The sequence below is a fragment of the Myotis brandtii genome, unplaced genomic scaffold, assembly GCF_000412655.1.
Source record: "Myotis brandtii unplaced genomic scaffold, ASM41265v1 scaffold902, whole genome shotgun sequence".
Classification (NCBI taxonomy): domain Eukaryota; kingdom Metazoa; phylum Chordata; class Mammalia; order Chiroptera; family Vespertilionidae; genus Myotis; species Myotis brandtii.
In genome coordinates this window covers 3,108,605-3,132,874 of record NW_005371709.1, presented here as the reverse complement: position 1 = coordinate 3,132,874, position 24,270 = coordinate 3,108,605, and the positions used below count along the sequence as shown (strand labels likewise).

General features: G+C 35.8%; 1 protein-coding gene across 10 annotated transcripts in view; it reads left to right on the top strand.

Moving 5' to 3' along the window:
• Positions 1 to 24,270, top strand: part of LOC102251591 (ligand-dependent corepressor) — a 98,183-nt gene that overhangs the window by 40,965 nt on the left and 32,948 nt on the right. For 7 of the 10 annotated variants that reach the window (XM_014532675.1, XM_014532681.1, XM_014532678.1 and 4 more), the window contains 3 exons: positions 15,758 to 15,890; positions 20,889 to 21,176; positions 23,927 to 24,020. The exons of 1 other annotated variant lie outside the window; for it this stretch is intronic. In XM_014532675.1, the coding sequence (XP_014388161.1) occupies positions 20,939 to 21,176; positions 23,927 to 24,020 (332 nt within the window). In that variant the 5' untranslated portion in view covers positions 15,758 to 15,890; positions 20,889 to 20,938. Of the gene's footprint in view, positions 1 to 15,757; positions 15,891 to 20,846; positions 21,177 to 23,926; positions 24,021 to 24,270 lie in introns of all 10 variants that reach the window. 2 more of the 10 variants (XM_014532676.1, XM_014532677.1) reach the window with 1 other exon arrangement.

Below are 24,270 nucleotides of genomic sequence, written 5' to 3'. Positions count from 1 at the left end.
ACCTGTGGGTCGCGACCCCTTTGGGGGTCGAACGACCCTTTCACAGGGGTCGCCTAAGACCATCGAAAAACACATATATAATTACATATTGTTTTTGTGATTAATCACTATGCTTTAATTATGTTCAATTTGTAACAATGAAATTGGGGGTCACCACAACATGAGGAACTGTATCAAAGGGTCGTGGCATTAGGAAGGTTGAGAACCACTGTTATACATGGATTTTTGACTCCGCCAGTGGGTCGGTGCCCCTAACCCCTGTGTTCAAAGGTCAGCTGTATAATTTTTAAGGGAAAGGTAACTAACATCTTTTGAGCATCTACTATGTGCCTGTTACTTATATTTGTTCCCATTTAATTCTTACAACAATCCTATAAAGTTGGTTAAAGTCATCTTAGTTTTATAAATAAAGAAATAAGAAAGTTAAGGGTGACTAAATTATGGGCAAAGTCAAATACCTGGGACTTGATCCATTTTTTTAGAAAACATTCATTTTGATAACAAAGCTAGGAACAGGAATATGGAAAATGGAGAGCAAGAATTAAGTAGGACTTAGAATTACTCCGTTTGAAAGAGTAGTAGAATATGAGTGTAAATAGACATGAGTTTATTTCAAATAGACACTCATCTATGTTAAGAATCTGTTAGTAAGTGAATGCCTGCCTACCTGCCTGGCTTGCTTTTTTCTTTCTCTCCTTCCTTTTCTGTTTGTTGGGCACATAGTAGGCACTCAGTAAAATATTTACTGAACTAGTGACCCAGCGCGTGAAATCGCACGAGACCCGGGACCCCGAGTCCTGCTGGCGCCTCCCAGCGGTGCCAGCGGGACCCAGAGTCAAGTCCTCGCTCACCCTCGTGTGCCTTGCCACGCACACAGCCTCCTGGTGACCGGTCTTTGGTCGTTACGGCATTGCGACCACTGGGTTTTTATTATATAGATAGCTAACTATTTTGAATGCTTACATGTGCCAAGCATATTTACTCATGTGTCTTTTATATGTTTTTTTAGCTTTTCAAAAAAGTAATTTTAGGTTTATAAAATACTTGTAAAAATAATTCCTGTATGCCCTTTACTCAGAGTCCCCAAATATTAACATCTTGTGTAACCACCTACTGTTAAAAAAGTAAGGAAATTAACGTTGATGCCATACTATTATCTAATCTGCAAGCCTTTTGAAATTTGCCAGCTATCCCAATAATGTCATTTTTCTGGTCCAGGATCCAATCTAGCTCACGCTTTGTATTTAGTTGTCATGCCTCCTTAATCTCCTTTAGTCTGCGATGGTTCTGTTTTTCTTTACCTTTCATAACATTGACACTTTTGAGGAATACTGGCAAAATGATTTGTAGAGTGCTCCTCAATTTAGACTTGTTTAATTACTCCTCATTATTAAATTCCACTTAAGCATTTTTTGGCAAGAATTTCACAGAATTGATGTGGTGTCATCCTTAGTGTTCTATATCAGGAAGCATATGGTTAATGTTTTCTTTAATCACTTAGTTAAGGTGGTGTCTGCCAGTTTTTTCTCATGTAAGGTTTCTGTTTTTACCCCCCTGTTGTACTTAGAAGGTATCTTGGGGTGAGGCACTTTGAGATTTTGTAAATATCTTTTTGTCATCATACTAGTTTCTCCTCCATCATACAGTAATTTTAGCATCCATTGATGAATCTTGCTTGAAAAACTTAACTGTGGTAATGATGATTAATGATGGTTTTCTATTGTTACTTCTTATGCCTCTATTAATTGCAATTCTGTAAGGAAGAGCTTTCCCTTCTCCATTTATGTACTTATTTGTTTACCTACCAGTATAGACTCATGGATTCTTATTTCATTCTGTGGACTATAATTCATTACAGTTATTATTTATTTTTTTAGTTGACATTATCCTAGATTTGGCTATTGAGAGCCCTTTTGGGTTGGCTTCTTATCTTTTTTGACATGTTTCTATAATTTATTTTTAGCACTTGCTTATTTTTTGGCACCAAAAAATATTCCAGGCTTATTTTTGCTTTTCCTGTCCCAAACCTGGATTTCTTCAAGGAACCCTAGTTTCTTTATTTGGAGAGTTGTATAAGAAAGCAAAGTTTGGGCACTGGGTGTATTCATTGGTACTAGAGCATCTTTGCTTCTAAGTCACCATGCTGTGTCCCCTGGACTTATTTTATAACTGAAAGTTAGTACCTTAAAGATTACCCTCGCCCTAACCGGTTTGGCTCAGTGGATAGAGTGTCGGTCTGTGGACTGAAGGGTCCCAGGTTCGATTCTGGTCAAGGGCATGTACCTTGGTTGTGGGCACATCCCCAGTAGGGAGTGTGCAGGAGGCAGCTGATTGATGTTTCTAACTCTGTCCCTCTCCCTTCCTCTTTGTAAAAAATCAATAAAATATGTTTAAAAAAGAAAAAAAGATTACCCTCACTTATTTTGCACGCCGATCATGGCAACCACCAATTCATTCTCTGCATCTGTGAGTAAGTTTGTTTGTTTGTTTTTAGATTCTACATGTGAGATCATAAGTTTTTTTGTCTTTCTGTCTGACTTATTTCACTTAGCATAATGTCCTCAAGTTTCATCCATGTTGTCACAAATGGCAAGATTTTCTCTTTTTATGGTTGAATAATATTCCTGTGTTGTGTGTGTGGGTGTGTGTGTAGATAGATAGAACACATTTTCCTTATCTATTCATCTATCTATGGACACTTAGGCTGCTTCCATATTTTGGCTATTGTAAAGAATGCTGCAGTGAACATGGCAGGGGGGTTCATATATTTTTTTGAGTTAGTGTTTTTGTTCCATTCAGTTAAATACCCTGAAGTGGAATTGCTGAATCATATGGTATTTCTATTTTTTTTAAAAATATATTTTATTGATTTTTTTACAGAGAGGAAGGGAGAAGGGATAGAGAGCTAGAAACATCGATGAGAGAGAAACATCGATCAGCTGCCTCCTGCACACTCCCCACTGGGGATGTGCCCGCAACCAAGGTACATGCCCTTGACCAGAATCGAACCTGGGACCCTTTAGTCCGCAGGCTGACGCTCTATCCACTGAGCCAAACTGGTTAGGGCGGTATTTCTATTTTTAACTTTTTGAGAAACATCCGTATTCTTTTCCATAGTTACTGCACTAATTTACCTTCTCATCAACAGTTCACAATGGTTCCCTTTTCTCCACATCCTAGCCAACACTTTATCTATCTATCTATCTATCTATCTATCTATATAAAACTCTAATATGCAAATAGACGGAACGGCAGAACAACCGGTTGCTATGACGTGCACTGACCACCAAAGGGCGCGCGCGGAACATGGCAGGTGTTGGCAGCAGGCAGCAGAGCATGGAACATGGCGGGCATCGGCTGTAGCAGGATGGTGGAGCAGGTGAGCAGGGGCGCCAGACCAAAATGGGACACCGGTTGCTGTCATTGGGACGAGCCTCTGGTGGTTACTGAAAATTCTTTGCTCCTGCATGCCATGGTTCCACCCGACGCTCCCACCTGCTGCCAGCGTCCGGCACCAGTCCTGATCGCTCAGCGCTGTCAGCAGTTGCGAGCGGCAGATGCCAGTCCCAATCGCCCCTCAGGGCTTCTCCACCTCCCCCTGCTCTTGAGGGGCAATTAGAGCCGGCAGCTGCCTCTCACACCTGCTGCCAGTGACGGCCCTGCTCACACCCGCAGCTGGTGCCGGAACCGCCGCTTGCACCCACTGCCGGCTTCAGCCCCACTCCCACTCGCAGCTGGCGCCAGAGCACTGCTCGCACCCACTGCTGGCACCATCAGCCGGTACGAGTGGCGGCTGCTGGCCCCAGTCGCCCCTGAGGGCTTCTCCACTTCCCCCTGCTCCTGAGGGGCAATCAGGGCAGCCACTGCTCACACCCACTGATGGCCCTGACCCCACTCACACCCACCACTGGCATCGGCCCCAATCGCTCTGCGCTGTCGGTGGGTGTGAGCAGGGCCGGTGCTGTCAGCTCATGGGAGTGGAGGTGACGGGAGTGGGGCTGCCGGCAGACGGGACCAGGGGCCGCAGCAGGATTGGCCGGGTAGGGGTGTGGAGGATGGGCCGAGACCCACCCCTATGCCCACCGCAACCTCGCAGCCCATGGTTCTTTTCAAGGTGCATGTAAGGATCCACTGGGCCCCTAGTTGATAACCATTCTAACAGCTGTGAGCTGATACCTCATTGGTTTTGATTTGTATTTCTCTGATGATGAGTGATGTTGAGTACCTTTTCTTATACCTATTGGCCATCTGTATGTCATCTTTGGAAAATTGTCTATTCAGATTGTTCTTTTTTTTTTGAAGAATAATTTATTAAGTTTGATCATTAAAATAATATATATTCTTAATAAATTCTAATTTTTTTAAAAAAACCACCCCAAGACAGTGGTACATCTACACAGTGGAATACTATGCTGCTGTAAAAAGGAAGGAACTGCTACCATTTGCAACAGCATGGATGGACCTAGAGAGCATATGCTAAGCGAAATAAGCCAGTCAGAGAAAGATAAATATCACATGATCTCACTCATTTGTGGAATATAATGAACAACATAAACTGATGAACAAAAACAGATCCAGAGACAGAGAAGCATTGATCAGATGGTCAAACCTCAGAGGGATGGTAGGGGAGGGTGGGGGTAAGGGGGAGAGATCAACCAAAGGACTTATATGTATGCATATAAGCATAACCAATGGACACAGACACCAGGGAGGTGAGGGCATGAATGGGGTTGCGGGGGCAGTGGGGGGTAAGGACACATATGTAATACCTTAATAAAGAAAAAAAAAGTATACAGAACCTAAGGCCCCCGATCTTCCGCCTCTGGTGTGGAAAGGCTTATCAACTAGAGAAAATGGGGCTAACAGTCCTTTCACAAAAGGACTCCTTAATGCTTTATCTGAAAATTACCACATGACGCCTTGGGACTGGCAGATTTTAGCTAAAACGACTTCAGACGCCAGTCAATGTGACAGAGAGCAGAATATGGTAAGATCTGTGAACCTAGGCTGAGACCTAGGCCGCACCTGGCTGTAAGTCCCAGGCAAATGTAAAACATCTGAAAGATCCATAAAAAGATCTGATTTATTAAGTCTTGTCTATGTGTTATGCACGCTTGTAAATATCGTATATATGAGTGTTGATTGTTGTTTTATCTGTCTTTGTTGTTTGGTTTAATTTGTTTATTGTTAGTCTATTAAGCATGCCTCTGATTTACCTTCATAGAAAAGAAACAGTAAGATAGTCAGACAATTACTGACTTTCCCCAGAGCAAACAGAATGTGGGGGGTGGGGAGAAAGAAAAAAAATAGTTTATTAAGTGAGTCTATCATTTCTTTCTGGCTATGGGTATAGGTCTCACTTCTTTTGGTTCAAATCTAGTGTAATATTCCCCCCTGAGCCCACTGTGTTATCTTCTAAGGGTTTTAGAGTTTTAGGTCTTTGGTCCATTTTGAGTTGATTTTTATATATGGTATAAGGTAAGGATCCAACTTCATGCTTATGCATATGGATATTCAGTTTTCTCCACATCATTTGTTAGAAAAGAATGTCTTTGCTTCTGGCACCCTTATCAAAAATCATTTGACCATTTATGTCGGGGTTTATTTCTGGGCTCTCTATTCTATTTCATTATTCTATGTGTCTGTATCTTTTTGCCATAATCATATTATTTTGATTACTGTAGTTTTGTAATTAGTTTTAAAATTAGGAAGTGTGGTATCTCCAATTTTGTTTGCATTTTCAAGATTGTTTTGGCTCTTTGGGGTTCCTTGAAATTCCATATGAATTTTAGGATGGATTTTTTTTTAATTTCTGAAAAAAATGTCATTGGGATTTTGATAGGGGTTGCATTAAATCTGTAGATCATTTTGCGTAGTATTGACATCTTAACAAAATTAAGTCTTTGCCTGTTGCTTATATTTTTTCTTTTAAAAAATTTCTTCAGTTTCTTATTTCTAAAGTTAAAATCAACAACTATGTATTTCACTGTTAGTAGTATGTCAAAAGTGCCAGCTACTGTGGTTGAATTATTTCAAGTGATTAAAAAGATGTTTTAGCCACAGACACTATTTTCAAGAAATTTATAGTCCAGTGGAGGAAGTTAGAAATACATACATATCCTATATAATAAAAGCCTAGCAACCATAACAGCAGAATGACCGCTTGGCCAGTCTCTATGAGGTGCACTGACCACCTCTCGGTCCCTTTCCCCAGCCAGCAGGCTCCAATCACCTGATGGTGAATGGGGACCTGGGGGTGGGTGGCTGGGGATGTGGGCGGCTCCAGGCCGAGGCCCCCTCCCCACCGGTCGCCCACACACAGAGGGCGACCGGGGGTGGGGCCAGTGAGCGGGTGGGAATGGCCGACCTCTCGGTCCTTCCCCCCCCCCCGGCCGTCAGGCTCTGATCGCCCAATGGCGAACAGGGAACCGGGGTGGGTGGCAGCGGGCAGCGGGGCCAGCTTGCGGGCGGGAACGGCCGACCTCTTGGTCCCTCCTCCTAGGCCTTCAGGCTCTGATTGCCTGATGACAAACTGGGAACCTGGGTGGGTGGTGGCGGGGGGCAGGGCCAGCTGCTGGCAGCCAGGGAAGATGGCCCTGATCACAGGCCAGGTCTAGGGACCGTACCCGCGCACAAATTTCGTGCGCCGGGCCTCTAGTATAAATATAATAAAGGTAATAAAACCACTGCTGTCAGAGCAGTATGAAGTGCTGTAGGAGTTTTGAAAAAGGCAAGATTACCCTCAGCCAGGCTTTATAATACTGTTGCCTCAAATATGCAGTTGGATAGATATCATTGGGCCATCTATACATCCGCAGTCACTATGGAGAGCAGATAGATATTCAGGAAATCTTCTGATTGAGATTGGGTTGTGGATGAGAATTGAGATAGTACAAACTTTTCATTTCTAACCACTGGAAGGATATAAAAAACCATTGCTATTGGCTGTGGGGGGTGGCTTGCATTTGTCTTTTAATATTCATAATAACTTGTACATGTATAATGGAAGAAAAGCTCTAACAGCAAATGTTTATTATAGATACTGGTGAATTAAAGATAATGGTAGTAAGAGTCACTTGCCACTTACACTCTAGGCTTTATTTTCATGAACAGTAATAGCAATTAGATATACTGAGTCATTCATGCTCCATTTGTTGTGCATTTTGAATACCATATTTAATTCTTGCTTCAACTTTTATTATTTTCTTATTTTTTAATTTGATGGTTTGCTTAACAAAATTTAAGGTAACATTGACATACAGTAAAAATTGCGTTAAGTACAACTCATATTTGTTAATGTAAAAAGTAGTAATTTACATGGAGTAATAAGGATTCCTTTTACATCACTGATCTTAAAGAGTATGAGCTTTTTAAATGGTGGAGCCATTTAAAAATCCTAAGATTTGCTGGCATTTAAATTAAAAGGACGTCGGAGAGTGGCATTTAAATCAATGAGTTGCATCTTGTCTATTCTTTTTAGTTCATTGCTTAAAATGTCAGTAAGCACTGGGTAGCTATATGCCCATGATCTACTCAGGTAGGCCTTTCTAACGGAGTTATTATAAACCCACATACATACACATGCTTTTGATTCTCAGATTTTCTATACCATATGGTATGAATTTTTAAATACCATTTAAATTCAGGCACAGAGTGGGCATGGTCTTGAATTTAGACAGGAATGGCTCTAAAATGTCACCCCTTAAGTTTTGTGTCATCCTACTGAAATCTAGACCATCTTGTCTTTCCTAAGTGAAACTTGTCATTACTACTTCCATTTCCTTTCCTGAGGTGTTAACTCTGAAAAAGAAAATAATCAACTATGTAAGCATCCTCCCCCATTCGTTTCCTCCAAAACACCCACACTCATAAGATGACAAATATTAGAGTTACAAAAGAAAATTTTTAAAGTTTAACTGTTTATTGCCCTGAGGTCTAACTTCCATGCCAACATAATTTTGTTGCTTTATTCAATAATGTCCTTGCTATTTCAGGAACCACTAGAGCTTTTGTTATAGTTCTTGGAGACCTTTAATAATTCTCTCTCTCCAGGGTTAGCAGACTATGGTCTGTTCCCAAACCCGTCTCACAGCATGTTTTTATAATACTGCAAGCTAAAATACTTTTTTTAAGAAAAGGAGAGATGCAGCAGAGACTGTATGTGGTCTACAAAGCCTAAAATATTTACTATCTTGCCCTTGACAGAACATTTCTTATTTCCTTTTTTCTTTTTTTGCTATCTTCATTAGGTCATTGAGATATTAAGAGAAGCCTGAAAATTAACTTCCATATCCTACCTATTATTCTCTTTGCTCTTCATCTTCTTCAGACTGTGTATCAGAGCAACCCATAACACAAGCAAATATAATTTAATGGCAAGACTGGGGATTATGGAGGAGACAATGGAAGAAGAGACAAGGAAGATCTGTTTTGTGGGAGAAAAGTAGGGGTTAGCATTTACCCACTATATAGCTTTTTCTTTGAAATAACTTCACCTTTATAGAAAAGTTATAAGAATAAAAACTTTTGTGTACCCTTCACCTAGATTCACCAATTGCTAACCTTTTGCCAAATTTGCCTTATTATTCATTCTCTCTCTTAGATATTACATGTAGCACACACATTCTCCTGAACCATATGAGAATAAGATATAGGTATATCCCTCATACCTCTTTATTCTTAAATGTTTTTGTGTATATTTCCCTGTGTCCTAAGAATAAGGATATCCACTTCTTTAACTACATAGTATAGTTGTCAAAAATTAGGAAAGTTAACTTTGATATGTGCTTATCTACAAATCTTCAGATTTTACCAATTGTCCCAAAGACTTGGTAGTTTTTTATACCCTCCTTTAGTTCAAAATTCAATATAGGATCACTCATTGAATTTGATTTTCACTACTCTTTAGTCTCCTTTTACCTAAAACTAGTGGCCTGGTGCATGGATTTGTGCACATTGAAAGGAAATTAATTACAAGAAAGATTTGTGTGGTAAAAGTTTATTTTTAAATTGTCAGTGCCCATCATATGTACCGGATAGTCAGTCACTTAGCCTTTTATATATATAGATATATAGATGTCAGTTCAGTAGGTGGTATTAACGATTGGGCAACAATCAACCTACTTATCACCATTTATATATAAGGATATAGCAAAAACTGTGAAATGCCATAAATGATGGCCACTGACAGTATATTCAGAATACTATGCAAATAAGTGCATGGCAAATAAAAGATACTGGGGTTTTTTTTTTCAATTTAAGAGTATGCTTGCTTGAAGAAAAAGATAGCACAAGAGCTTTTTAAAAAAAATAAGTGTCATATTTCTTTGTAACTCTAAAATGTAAGATCATTTCTTTAATTTCAAGTGGTTAATTCAAAAGTTGAAATTCAGTGATACATTCAGCATTTAGCATCTTTAATACCCTGAGCCTATTTTTAATGATTTCTTTACTGAGGTAATATTTATATATAATAAATTTTTTGTATATAAATATTTTTTGTATATAAATAATACACTTCAGAGTACAGATTAGTGGATTTTGATAAATGTATACAGTTTATAAACTACCAGGACAGTTAAGGTGTGGGACAGTTCCATCACCCTAAAAATGAAAATATATGCTCAAAGACTTATATTTATATGTAAATATGTTTAATAACCAACATCTGGAAAAATTCAAAAGTCCATATTTGAACTTAGTAGTCAGTCAATCCCTTTATCAGACTCCCAGACCCAGGCAGTCAGTATAGTTTTACCTTTTCTAGAATTTTACATATTAGGATCATACAGTATATAGTATTTTGTATTTGACCTCAGTTAGTATAGTTTTTTTATATTCATTCTTGTATTTATATATAATCTTTTATTTCTTTTTATTGCTGAGTAGGTCTCTATAGCATTGTGATGCCGCTGTTTGCTTATCATTCTTTTTTTATGGACTTTTGAGTTTTTCCAGATTTGGCTATTAGACTTATTTACATATAAATATAAGCCTTTGAGCATATGTTTTCATTTTTCTGGGATACAAACCTAGAGTTGGAATTACTGAGTATTATTATAATTGTATATTTAACTTTCTAAGATACTACCATGTGGTTCATCAAAATGACTGAACCATTTTGTAGGCTATCAGCAATGTTTGAGAGTTCCATTGGTCCACATCTTGCCAACATTTAATGTCGGTCTTTTTAACATTAGGCATTCTAATGGATCTGTAGTGGTATCTCATTGTGATTTTAATTTTCATAATGAGATGTTGAGCATCCTTCTGTATACATATCGTATATGAAACATTTGTTTGAATTTTTTGCCAATTTTTAAACATTTTTTAAGCTGTAATAGTTTTTATGTAATTCATACAAAACCCTTTGTCATTTTTTTTCTCTTAAAAAATTGTATGTCCTATTTAAGAAATCTTTGCCCAATCCACTGACAAACACAAGAAAATCTCATATTTTCTTCTAGTTTAACTCATATTTTGATATATGATTCATTTCTAGTTAATTTTGCTATATGGTGTGAGTTAAGTGTTAAGGTTTATTATAATTCACAAGGTAATCCAATTGTTCTAGCACCATTTGTTGATAAGGCCTTCTTGCCCCCATTGAATTATCTTGGCATCTTTGTTAAGTCAGTTGGCCATATACATGGGGGTGTATGAACTGTATGTCTATTCTTATATCATTACCACAGTGTCTTGATTATTTTATCTTTATATCTGGAAATCAAGTAGTTTTTTTTCAAAACTTGTTTTTCAAACTTGTTTTGCTAATCTAGGTCCTTGACCTTTCTTTTAAATTTTTAAATCAATTTGTCAATTCTTCAAAAAGACTTTTAGAATTTTGATTAGGTTTGCTTGAATCAATAGATCATTTTAGAGAGAATGGCTACATTAACAATATTGAGTCTTCCAATTTCTGGTTATGGTTTATCTCATCATTATGTATGTCTTCTTTAAGATTGCTTAGCAGTGTTTAGTAGTGTCATTCCTCTTCAACCTGAATAATTTCCTTTAGTATTTCTAGTACTAAAGGTAGCTACTTTAAGTTGTAGAGAAAAGTATGAACTCTTTATTTGAAGACATCTTTTGGATATTTGTTTTATTGTCAATCTCAAAATGGTCATAAATGATGATAAAAGAGTATATTATATGGAGTATATATAGGTAGAGATAACCAAAAGCTTAGTAAAGAATTGAGGTCTTTTCTAACCCATTTAGTACTATATCTCCTTTCCTCCTTTGGGTGATGGATCATCAGACCACAAAGTGTTAAAGACTTCTGCATTTCTCTTTACCTCTCCTTTCTGCTACCTTCACAGTTCCCTTAAAAGAAATGTCCTTAAAATGATATTGGAAAATTGACAAAAATTAGTGACGTTACCAGAGAACATAGCAAATGAAGAAAGATGATCTACACTTTTCCTTAAAAGCTGTATGCAAAATTAAGTTTTACACACATTCTCTCCATTTATGCCAGCCCTAGCAGTTAGAAAATAAAGGAAATAAAATAAAAGCATTTCATGATGGAAAGAATCCTATATATCATTGCTATAACTGTTTTAAAAAATATGTTCTTACTGATTTTTAGAGAGAGAAGAAGGGAGAGGGAGAGAGAGAGAGAAACATCGATGAGAGAGAAACATTGGTCAGCTGCCTCCTACATGATCCCTAATAGGGATTGAGCCCGAAATCCTTGGCCATGTCCCCTGACCAGGAATCAAACTGGCGACCTCTTGGTGCATGGGATGGATTCAACCAGCTGGGCTTTTGCTATAAAATTTTAACATGGGGAACAGATTCAATTGAAGAAGGTATATGACTTTGTGTTATATATTTTATCTTCGGTTATTCTGGATAGAAAACAAGCTAAACAATCATTTGGTGAAAATTATTGTTAAACAATAAAATTATGGCCAGTGGTTTTTCACAAAGGAAGTTGGACCCTTCTTATACCCTATACAAAAAATGTACTCAATTGATCATAGACCTAAAAGTCCTAAAACTATAAAACTTTTAGAAAAAAACATAAGAGTAAAATCTACATGACCTTGGATTAGCCACTAGTTTTTCAGATACAATACCAAAAGCACAAATGTTAAAAGAGTATAATAAATTATAATTCATTAAAATTAAAAAACCTTGTATTGCCAACAGTAGCATCAGTGAAATGATAGCTCACAGATGGGAGAAAATATTTCAAGTCATATATCTGATAGTAGAGTTGTATACAGAACATGTCAAGAATTCTTACAGCTCAAAAATAAAAAGGTAAATAGCCCAATTAAAAACTGGGCAAAGCTTATGAATAGACATTTCTGTAAAGAAGGTATATTTACATGGCCAATAAACACATGAAAAGATGCTCAATTACCCTAGTCCTTACAGGAATGCAAATGTAAACCATGAGCTACAACTTCTCATCTACTAGGATGGTGTAATAAAAAAGAGAACAAGTGTTCATGAGTATGTGGAGAAATGGAATTCCTATTATTGCTGTGGGGAATATAAAATGGAGTAGCTGCTTTGGATAATGGTTTGGCACTTCCTCAAAATGGTAAACATAGTTAACATACAATCCAGAAATTCCACTCCTAAGTATATAAATCCAAGAGAAATAAAAATATACATCCACACAAAAATTTACACATATTAAAAGCAGCATTATTCATAGTAGCCAAAAAGTAGAAACAACCCAAATGTTCATCAACTGGTGAATGGATACAATGTGGTATATCATACAGTGGAATATTATTTAGGAATAAAAAGGAAGTAAATACTACATGCCACAACTTGGATGATCTTTAAAACATTATTCTAGAAGAAAAGTCATTTGCCCCAAAAAACCCCACAAATAGTGTATGATTTCAGTTATATGAAATCTATTTAATTTTACCCTTTAAATGGGTAAATAGTATAGTGTATGTATTATATCTCAATAAAACTGTTTAAAAACAAAAAAAAATACATGTGACCATAATTGATATGTACCAGCTTAAAGTCATGTGTATTTCAGAGGCCAGGTTGATAAAATGGTTAATTGTTTGATTCAAGAAAAAAACATTTATCACCTGCCTTACTGAATGCTTAGTTAGTTGCTCTGTGTTGATTTAGATTAGAAAGTAGCTTTCTAATCTAAACATAGAATGCTATATGAAACATAGTTTAAGGATAGATATTTTGTTCAAGGTCTGACTGAATTGACTGACTGTAGGGCTACGGAGTTAAGTTTAAGTCCAGTTTATGCCATTTAATGTCTGTTTTTAAAAAATCTCTAAATTAAATGGCATCAATAGTTGAGGATTTTGTTGGACTGTTTAATTAATACAGACATACCTTGTTGTATTGCACTTTGCTTTATTATGGTTTATGGATGTTGTGTTTTTTTTACAAATTGAAGTCATGGCCCTCCACCAACAAAAAGATTACGACTTACTTTATTGTGGTGGTGTGGAACCAAACCTGAAGTATTTCCAAGGTATATATATCTACCTGTTCCTAATACATTTTAGATGTTAAATCTATATCAAAATTAAATTATTTGTGATTCACTTTTAAAATTCAGTTTCTTTTTTTTTTTAATATATTTTATTGATTTTTTTTACAGAGAGGAAGGGAGAGGGATAGAGAGTTAGAAACATCGATGAGAGAGAAACATCGATCAGCTGCCTCCTGCACATCTCCCACTGGGGATGTGCCCGCAACCCAGGTACATGCCCTTGACCGGAATCGAACCCGGGACCCTTGAGTCCGCAGGCCGACGCTCTATCCACTGAGCCAAACCGGTTTCGGCTAAAATTCAGTTTCTTAATAATTTTTTAGTCCATGAGAGAGAATGTTGGGAAGTGCAACTATAATAAAGGTTTTTGTAATGATTTATAATACTTAAAATATTTTGTTTAAAAAGTTTTAAACAATGTGGCAAACTTAGCATGTCTTTAATGGAAATGTTAAGTCACCATTGTTTAAGTTTGAGTATGCAAGAGAGTTCTTCATATTAAACTATCCTATATAATAAAAGCCCAATATGCAAATCGACCCAATGGTGGAACAACCGGTAGCTATGACGCGCACTGACCACCAGGGGGCAGACAATGCGGGAGCTGCCCGCAGGCCCCCAGGCCAGCCAAGGCGGGTACCAGCGGGGGCCGGCGAGCAGGTGGCACCAGGCTGGCCAAGGTGGGTGCCAGCAGGGGGCCCCCTGATCACCCCACAGTCTCCCCACAGATTGGCCCTGATCGCTGGCCAGGCCTATGGACCCTACCCATGCACGAATTTCATGCACAGGGCCTCTAGTTTGTTTATGATTTGTAATTGATGCTAAATGTATCTTTGAAAAATACGTATTTTTATTGCACTGTTGACACAATTTGGGTGATGGTTGCAAATATCACTAAATGTATTTAAAATCTTTGAGGAAATCATTTGTGAATTATAACATGCCTTTAGTGTCTTGTTTGACATTGTGCCAAGGTATTTCCCCATCTTCTTCTTTAGAGCACTTTAAAATTTTCCATTATATAACTAAATGCATGTGTTGATTCATTGTAGTAACTTGAAGTAAGTTACATGCACTGGTATTTTAAACACTGGTGTTTAAAAACAAAATAGTTGTTTCTAAGAACACTTAAAAGATGTACTTTGCTTTTCCTTATAATCTTTTTTCTATTATCATAGGTTCCTCTTTATTTATTAGCTACAAGGGTGGAAGTGCAAAGTGTTGTTAATCAAGTTCAATACTCCTGCAGTCTGAGAGCAGGTTTTGACAGTCTGTGGGATGACATATGATACTGAAGTGTTTCCCCTTAAGATACTGAAATGTTTCCCCTTAAAGCATGTGATGCACTCTGTTTTTGAATTATTTTTTCTAGTGTGAGTTTTGACCTGTTAATTTCACAACCCATTAAAGATTTGAAAGCTTCAGTTTGTAAAATAGTATTCTAGGGACAGAATTGTGAATTCAAATACATCCTTCTTGAGTTTTACCTCCAAATGGCCCTTTACAAATTTTTGTTTTGTGTCTGGAGAAAACAGATCTTGTACTAGGAAGGCAGATGTGATTCACAGATGAGACTTGGAGTTTTAAGATTTTTTTTTTTTACTGAGTTGAGTTGTCTGAACTATTGCTGTAGTATACATGGCCAATACACACATGAAAAGATGCCCAAGAACCGTTATATAGAATGCTCAAAAAATTTCCCTTTAATAATTATAGATTAATTAGAGTTTATTTGTGAGTTTTAAACAAAACTCATAATTTAAAAAAAAAAAACTTGGATTAAAAGCCAGAGAGAGAGAGAGAAGTTTTGTTCATCCTCACCTGAGGGTATTTTTCCCATTGATTTTTAGAGAAAGTGGAAGGAAGGGAGGAAGGAAGAAAAATATAGAGAGTCATCTATGTGAGAGAGACACATTGATTGGTTGTTTCCCCTACGTGCTCTGATCAGGGCTGGGGATTGAACCTGCAACCCAGGTATATGCCCTTGAGTGGAATTCAAACCCACAGCCCTTTTGTGCACAGGATGAAGCTCCAACCACTGAGCCAGACCAGCCAGGGCCAAAGTATATTTTCATATTCACTTTGCTTTTATACTTTTGTGGAGATAAATTTTATCCTGATTTGAAGTTTTAAAATATTTTAATTGTATTAAGCTAATTTGTCTTATCTGTTGTTAATGTTCCTTTTTTTTAACATCTATGCTTTTGATATTGAATGGAGATAGATACTTGTGCAAATATGTCACCAAATTTTTTGCAGGGACACTTAGTCGGTCTGGATGAACCAGCTTCAGGAGCTGGGCGGGAAGCTCTGCTTAAACAAGAGCAAGCAAAAATCATTCGATTCGAGAAACAAGCAGAAGAGTTCCTCAATGCAGTCTTTTATAGAAAAGGTTGGTTCCAATAAAGAATGACATTTAGCATCTGCTTGTCTTGTATTAACCTTCTTAATTTCAATGTCATTTTTAAAGAGTTACTTTAAAAAGTATTTTTCTTTATTGATAATACACTTTATAATTCTCCATGTTTCTTCAGTCAAGTTAAATTTGAAATAGGGTAAGGCAACCCCACTCCCTCCTTTTACTCTGAAGTGATAGGTTTTAGTTAAATAATTCTTAAAATTATTGTGAAAGTCTGAAAGTTGCAAGGTTTCAGTAGTTCTATATATTGTTAGTCAGATTTTCTTACATAAACAGTTACTGTTTTTATCACTGATAACCATAAAACTAACTAAATTTCTAGTAATTTCTCACTAAACTATTGTTTGCAGAGAAAAATGTAAAGTTATGTCTTAAAATTAGATTTGCAAGCAGTTTTTCTCCTTGATGTAGTCTTATTTCACTAGTTTTTTTAAGTTACTAAAATTAGAAAAAGAAATTTATTATTATAAAATAAAACTTTCCCCCATACATTTGAGGTGGCATTTAGTAGCTTCACCTCTTGTATTTTTCAATTTATCTTTCTCCTTGAAACTTTTGTAGGCTTGTTTTACATTTCTCTATCCTCAAAGAATAATTGCTACCAGCCAAGACCTTCAGGAAGTTTCCATTCATGAGCCATATTAGTGAAGAGTCTTTACCTTAAGATATTCTTTCTAAATAGATTTTTAATCTTCAGCAGACACAACGATTCCATTTTCTTTAATATTTCTTCAGTGTTCTAGTTTACACCTGTCATTCCTCTGGAAATTTCTTTCTTCCCTTTTAAGTTTAAAAGCTGGTGTTTGCCTGTACACTGGATAAAAGTCTGATAAGTGCTGATTCTAATGGGTTGGTTACATTTGGAGACCAACTGGGCTTCTGCATAATGTAATTAGTATTTTCAAAAGGGTGTATGAGGTGAAGTGTAGTAGAAAATTAAGGAATGCAAAAGAAAGAAAAAGGAATTCACAAGATTATTGTTTTCAATGGCATTTAAAAAAAAATTCTTCTATCAGTTCCCTAGACAAAATTAAATCTTTTGTACATCCTCTCTTCTCTTTTAAATAATACCTTCTTGCACTTTCTGACTAAAGCTCCCAACTGAAGCTTTTGGACTCACCTTATTGTCTCAATAAAGTACCCAGAATTCCAAAATTACGTTCAAAACAGTAATATTGTTATTTCGTTTTATGAACATTTGATTGTTTTACTAAAATAACTCACATTTAAAGTATAAATGACAAATAGTTCTAGTAATTCACATTTAAAGTGTAAATGACTAATAGGTCTATCAGTTTATTAACAAAATAAAATATCTTGACAGCTCCTCTGCTATGTACTAAATCATGGGTCTAATGCTACAGCAAATGTCATTATCTGAAAAGAGGAACTCTACCTGATGTACATGGAGCAACCACTTTTCATTCACTCGTAGCTTGGAGGGAGTTAGCTTACTTTTCTACTAGTCCCATTTTTGGTCATGCAGAAATAATTTACATTGAAGTTCATAAAATTTTATTTAGAAATTAAACTTTTGAGAACATAACCTTTAGGGGAGGAATTGTTAACTTGAAATCAGTCTTAGAATAAACTTCAAGAGATGAGAATTCCTTAAATTTGTATGTAAAGTTAAGTTTGTATATTTTTGTATACTGGAATATGATGCTCAGAAAAAGAACTATTGCTTTGCAATTGGAAGTTCCTTCTACCTTGCTTTATTTATTAATATTGTTATTTTTAGATATTTTATTAATCATCTTGGAAACATCTCAAAGATGAGTATTAATAGTCTTCAAATTAATATCTAAAATGTTTATTATCCAGAGATATGACAGGCAATTTAGTCTGAAGTGATTATTTTGTTTTTAGTAACTACTTCAGATATTTGGATTTAGTCCTTTGTTTCCAACTATTGCAAATTGTATGTTATAAATAATTGAGTATGTAAAAATTATATCACTAAATAGAAACATTAATGCAATAAAAGTAGGCTTTTGTGGTATGGATTTTATAATAAATTCCAATTTAAGGACAGTATACCTTCTGCAATTGTCATGATCATATTTCTTTTCAGCGTGTTTTGTCACTTGTGTTAAGGAAATATGATACTTGTCTAAATGTTAGATTTCCATTTTTGAAATATGCAGATGGCTGTGAGGCAGCATTTACATGTTTTTCTGTAGTTTTAATTTTGATCTGATTTGCTGTTTTTTATTTGACTCAATTGTGCATATTCCCTGAGACATGACTCGGTTTATAGATATATTTTAAGAAAGTGAAGGAATGAAAAGTGTTGAGGAAGCTTTCAAAAGACAGAAATTCAAGTGCAGAGATGTCATCAATTCATAAACATGAATTGTGGTTTGTGATTGTTATTCATGCAACAAAAAGGTAAAATATGCTGCAGCCATTTAAAGCTCAAAGGTAGCAATTTGTGTTATTTTCCTAAAACCTTTGACTCCTGTGAATCTTTAATTACATTTATTAATCTAGTTAAACACAGAGACATTTCATAAATTACTTCATTTTGCTTCCTGTTTGGAAACTTCTTTATGTATTACATATTCTCCAACTTTTCAGGGGGAAAATATACACTAATACATTAAAACTTGAAATTACAGTGTGTGTGTGTGTGTGTGTGTGTGTGTATTCTTGTATTTAGAGGATTGTATGCTACGTGAAAAAAATGGATCTTAAGTGGAAAGTTTAATGAATATTAATAAGAAAACCCATTCGGTAGAGAGATTTTTAAAGCAATGTATAGCTAAAATGTTTATTAAAAACATTTAAGGAACCATTTTAAGTGATTATATTAACTTCTGAATCTTACCGCCTTAGCTAGTTTGGCTCAGTGAATAGAGTGTTGGCCTGCGGACTGAAGGGTCCTGGGTTCGATTCCAGTCAAGGGCACATGCCTGGGTTGCAGGCTTGATTCCCAGTAGGGGGCGTGCAGGAGGCAGCCGATCAAGGATTGATGTTTCAATCTCTCTCCCTCTCTCTTCCTCTCTGAAATCAATAAAAATGTTTTTAAAAAACACTTCTGAATCTTACCTAACTTGAGTATCTTTATTTCTATACTCTCTGGCATACTCAGAGTTTTTATTTATAGAGAGGAAACTTAGGGTGGAAAATACTTTTTAGTAGAATAGAAATGTTGTTGTTGGTAGAACAAAAACCTTGTTAAACTCCAGAGAATTAAATAAATATTCTGACTTTAAATCATTCTCTGGTATTGAATATTGTCCTTCAGGAAAAAGAATTGTCTGTTTTTAGGAGTCCTGTGAGGTTTTGAGGTGTGTGTGTGTGTGTGTGTGTGTGTGTTTTGTGATAACATTAGATTTTAGTTATGAGTCAGTTTTTTCTAAATTTGTAAATCAACCTAAGTTCCTCACAGCTCCTGGGTAACGTAATTTATCTTCTATAGTTAATCTTTAAAAGACCAAGGAAACTTAGGTTCTCCATCTTCTAAAACCTCAGAAGTATCGTGGAGAAGTAAAGATCATGGTTGGAACATTAAGATCAGGGGGAGAGGTTTTTTTTGTGTGTGGTTTTTTTGTTTTTTGGTTTTTTTTTGGTAAATATGTGGTGAGGCAGTGTACTGTGGTGGCCTCAGGAGCCAGATTGCCCCTCTTTAAATATGTTTTTATTGATTTATTTTTTATTTTTTTAGAGAGAGGAAGGGAGAGGGATAGAGAGATGGAAACATCAATTGGTTGCCTCCTGCACCCCCTACCAAGGATCCAGCTCGCAACCTGGGCATGTGCCCTGACTAGGAATTGAACCAGTGACCTCTTGGCTCATGGGTCAATGCTCAACCACTGAGCCACACTAGCTGGGCAGGGGGAGAGGTTTAATCCAGGGTCTACCACTAACCATCTATACAAATTTGAAGAGGCCACTTGATCTGTAGAGCACATTTCCTTCATTTGTTAAAAAAACACAGCAATTGAATGGCAATTGATTTGATTGATCCATTTATTACTTAACTAATATGAATGCATACTTAACAGCAGGCTATATTAGGTGCTGACTATACAGTGGTGAATAAACATAATCTCTGGCGAAGCTGAGACTCCCTGATGATATGATCCGTATTGATACAGATGTGATAATATATGTATGCAAAACATTTTGCCTTTTGTTTTAACCCATTTGACCTTCAAGGTCTTTTCCCAGTGCTGAAAATTGAATTTTTTAAAAATTAATATTGATTACAAAATGATAACTTAGATGTTTCTTTTATTGCTTCCCTAGCTGTTGTGTTTAGGGGTTGGCACAGTGTATTTAAAGAACTCATAGGAAATATGAGATTTGTCATTTAAACTTCTAGCCCAAGGGTTCTAAAGTTGTGGCCCCTCCACCAGCAGTATCGAGAAGCCTGTTAGAAATGCCTTGGCCTCACCCTAGAACTGCAGAATCAGGCAGACCTGATTCTACAAGCTCTCCAAGTGATTCGGATGAATATTAAAGTGTGAGGATTATTGCCCTAGCTTATCATTGGTCTTAATATTAAGTATCTCCTTTTATAATCTTGGTATGCCTTCAGTCCTTAACAGAAAGTAAACACTCATGAACTGAGTAATCCATGCTTCAGCAATTTAGGAAGAAACTGCCGATAAGAACAACAGATATGACCTAGAGGTAGTAAATAGGGTAGTAATTATTTTATAAAAGGAGTGTTGGGGGGATTTCTGTATCAGGTAAGTGATTCTTGCCCCCAAAATAGTTGTTATCCTTTTATTTGATTCATAATCTTGGGGAGATGTTTATAACTAATTTTATGAAAATGTTATTTTTTAAAATCTGCAGCTCATAAGCTTAGAGATTAAAAATATAACTATGAGGAAATGCTATTTTAGGATACTGCATTTTAAGAAAAAATAAAATGAAATTTTATGTTTGCTTAAAAGCTGTCTTTTTTTTTTTTAATACATTGTCCCACTTTAAAAGTAAATAAATCTTTGTTTACAGACAGTCCCTGGGTCTCCGACCCCAATATTCCCCTAGTGGCCCGTGAGATCATGCAGCGAATGATCCAACAATTTGCTGCTGAATATACCTCAAAAAATAGCTCTACTCAGGACCCCAGCCAGCCCAATAGCACAAAGAACCAAAGCCTGCCGAAAGCATCTCCAGTCACCACCTCTCCCACGGCTGCAACTACTCAGAACCCTGTGCTCAGCAAACTTCTCATGGCTGACCAAGACTCACCTCTGGACCTTACTGTCAGAAAGTCTCAGTCAGAACCTAGTGAACAAGGTATGGTTTGATGTCAAGGTCTCCTCTGTCCAATCAGAATACTTTAATTTGGGGAGAAAAAAAATATTGGCAAGTAGGGCACCAGTAGCAATAATAGAGTAAAAACTAATGTGATTCTTAAATTGCTAACTATGCAATGATAGAGAAGTTCAGATAAATTGGCTACCTTACCCATCAGGGGTCCATAGTCATGTTTTATATACCACCCAGAAAAGTTAGGTAGTTACAGTTGTTGCTGATCTTTAAGTTACTTGATATTTATATAAGCATTTTATACTTTCCAAAATGTTGTCATATCCATTGTTTTTAAAAAAAACCTGAAAAATTATTTTTTCCCCTTCTCCATCAATGTTCTAGGATTAGCACCTGAGAAATAAACATGTCTTTGTTTGTTAGGTAGAAGAAGTTATATTCTGCAAATGAAATCATAAGACAAAAACGTATTATTTGCAGTTTTAAAAAAGAAGTTCTTAGGGTTAGAAATAATGAGAAAACAGTAAACACACTTCAGGTTGTTAAGTGTATTCATTATTTTATTTAAAAAACACACACACATATTTCATATATGCACTATATTGTGAACTAACCCACAAGCATTTCCAGATCATTTGTTGGTGAGGATCCTAATTAAGTAGTAGGTTAAGAGGTTATCAGTTTTGCTTAGCAAATAATTCTTCAGTCTTTGAAAAGTTTACTTTCTTAAATAGATTAAATATTTCTGTTGCTTTGTGATCTCATTTTACCTTAATTTCACAAAGATGAAGTGAGCATTTTCACTCTGCCATTGTTCAAACAAGTAAAAAATTTAAATTGGTAATGTCTGTACTAATGAGATTTTGTCATAGAAATTTCATAAGAGTATGCAGAAAAGTTATCAGATGTGTGGATTTATTAGTGAGAAATACATGTTTATTTTACAAAGTAAATTAAGTTTAATTCTTATAAAAACCTGTTTTAAAGGACTTTCTTTTGCTTATTGTAAATTATTTACGAAGGATTTGCACTTAATGGACGAAATAATTTTCCTTTGCTTTTTTCCTGTTTCTGTATAGTGAGTAGCAATCAGAATGTCTAAGTTTTTCTAAGAGATTTCCTAGCACAAGACCTCGTAGTTGTTCTGTGTTCACATTGATCAGTGTACCTTTGATTACATATTTGCAAAGTTGTTTTTTTCTGTTTTATTGAGGATTTTTTTTCTTTACCAAATTGGTAGCTTTCATTAAAATTTCATTGCTCAAAATATTGCACTAAAAGCTTCAGATTTACAATGGGAGAATGACAGCATAGAGATTGTATTTAAAGTATTAATAATGGAGATTAACATAAAAAGATACCACTAGTCTAACTTAACTTCGTATAGCTACTGGTATGCTTAAAAGGTGTATTGTTTTGACAGCATGTACTTAAAAAGAAAAATTTGAACTAGGTGATAGGATTTTAGTATACAAGCTCATTGCTTCATTTTAAAATTACATTTCCTAAATGAATTTGTTGCCTATTTGATTACATAGACTTAGAGGTCTTTAAATAATACTGTCTTTGGTTGGAAATATTTTAATTAGTATATTTGCTTGTTAGATATCTAATTGGGTTAGATGTGTAATAGGATACTTGGTTTTATAAAATTACAATTATATATTTAGAAATATTAGTGACTGTGACAGGACAATACTTATTTTGTATGAGTGGGTTTTTTGGGTTTATAAACTCAATTGCATATTTATTTCTAAGAGCCTGAAATTGGGAGATACAGTGTCTTCAGGCACAAGTTCTAAGTGGGTTTAATATTGGGGCAGTTTTTAACATAACTAGATAGCTAAGCCTCTCTGCTGGCCAACTGAAAATCAGGGGTGCATTGAGTATTATCTTACTCCGTTAATTTTGGACAGAATGGCAACTTTAAAAGTTGTCCAGACTCTTGAGTTTTCTTTTCTAGACATGTCTGTAAGGGGAATAAAAATCTTTGTGGGAAAAGAAAGTTGTCTGATTTTCTATTCTAGTAACATGAATTTGGGATTTGGTCTAACTTCTAAGACATTAAACCTCTAGGGTTCAGTCATTATTAAGACTATTTTTTTCTTCTTTCTTCCCTTAAACTTTGCCCATCAATTTATAATAGCTTATTAACAACAACAAAAAACAACCCTTTGCCTTTATAAATATCAGCTTGTGAATTTTGAACCTCTGCAGATATTTTTCAAAAGATTGACAAATGTACAGTTTTTTACAGAGGTGTCCAAAGCGTAATTACAATATATGCACATTGTATAAACAGCTAACAACTGATTCATCTTATAGAATGTATATGTGTAATTTAACCATGTAAACTTATATTTTAAAATGACTTTTGCATTACTTATTACTTAAACTTTTATGTACTTTTAGTGCTTTGGTAAGATTATTTAGAAAATGAAGTCTAATAGTTGTATGGCTGAACCTCAAACTATATAAACTATTTCTAATATCTCACTGTATCTTAACATCTATAGTGATATGCTTTACCTTTTATTTTGCCCTATAGTAAAATATTTTACACTTCTAGATATTAGATATAACAAGCTTTGCTAAATTTATGTTGCTTCAGGAGGAAAAATATCCTGACTCTATTAATGAATTGACTTTATAGCTCAAATATATGATTAGTGTATCTGCTAGTTGACTAAGCCCACTGCTTTGTCATCTTTGGCCTGTTCAGATCACATTTGCTCCTAGTTTTTAATATCCTCAGGTGTTTCTTTGTGTCTCTACAGACGGTGTACTTGATCTATCCACTAAGAAAAGTCCGTGTGCTGGCAGCACTTCCCTGAGCCATTCTCCAGGCTGCTCCAGTACTCCAGGGAACGGGTAAGGGAAAATATTTGTAGCCTTCCACAGTTTTATAGGGGACAGTTTATCAAAGATTGATGCCAGTTTCTTTTGTATGTTTTAAAAATTAATTCTTCAAAGTAATACTCTTCTAGGAATACCTTTAGTAAAATTACTTTTAGTATACCAAGCAAGTAAAAGCACAGTCTCTGATCTAGAATTGGCTGGAATAAATCAAATGTGCCAGTTTAGTACAAATAGTGTATAATCAGAAGCATGGCAAGAATGT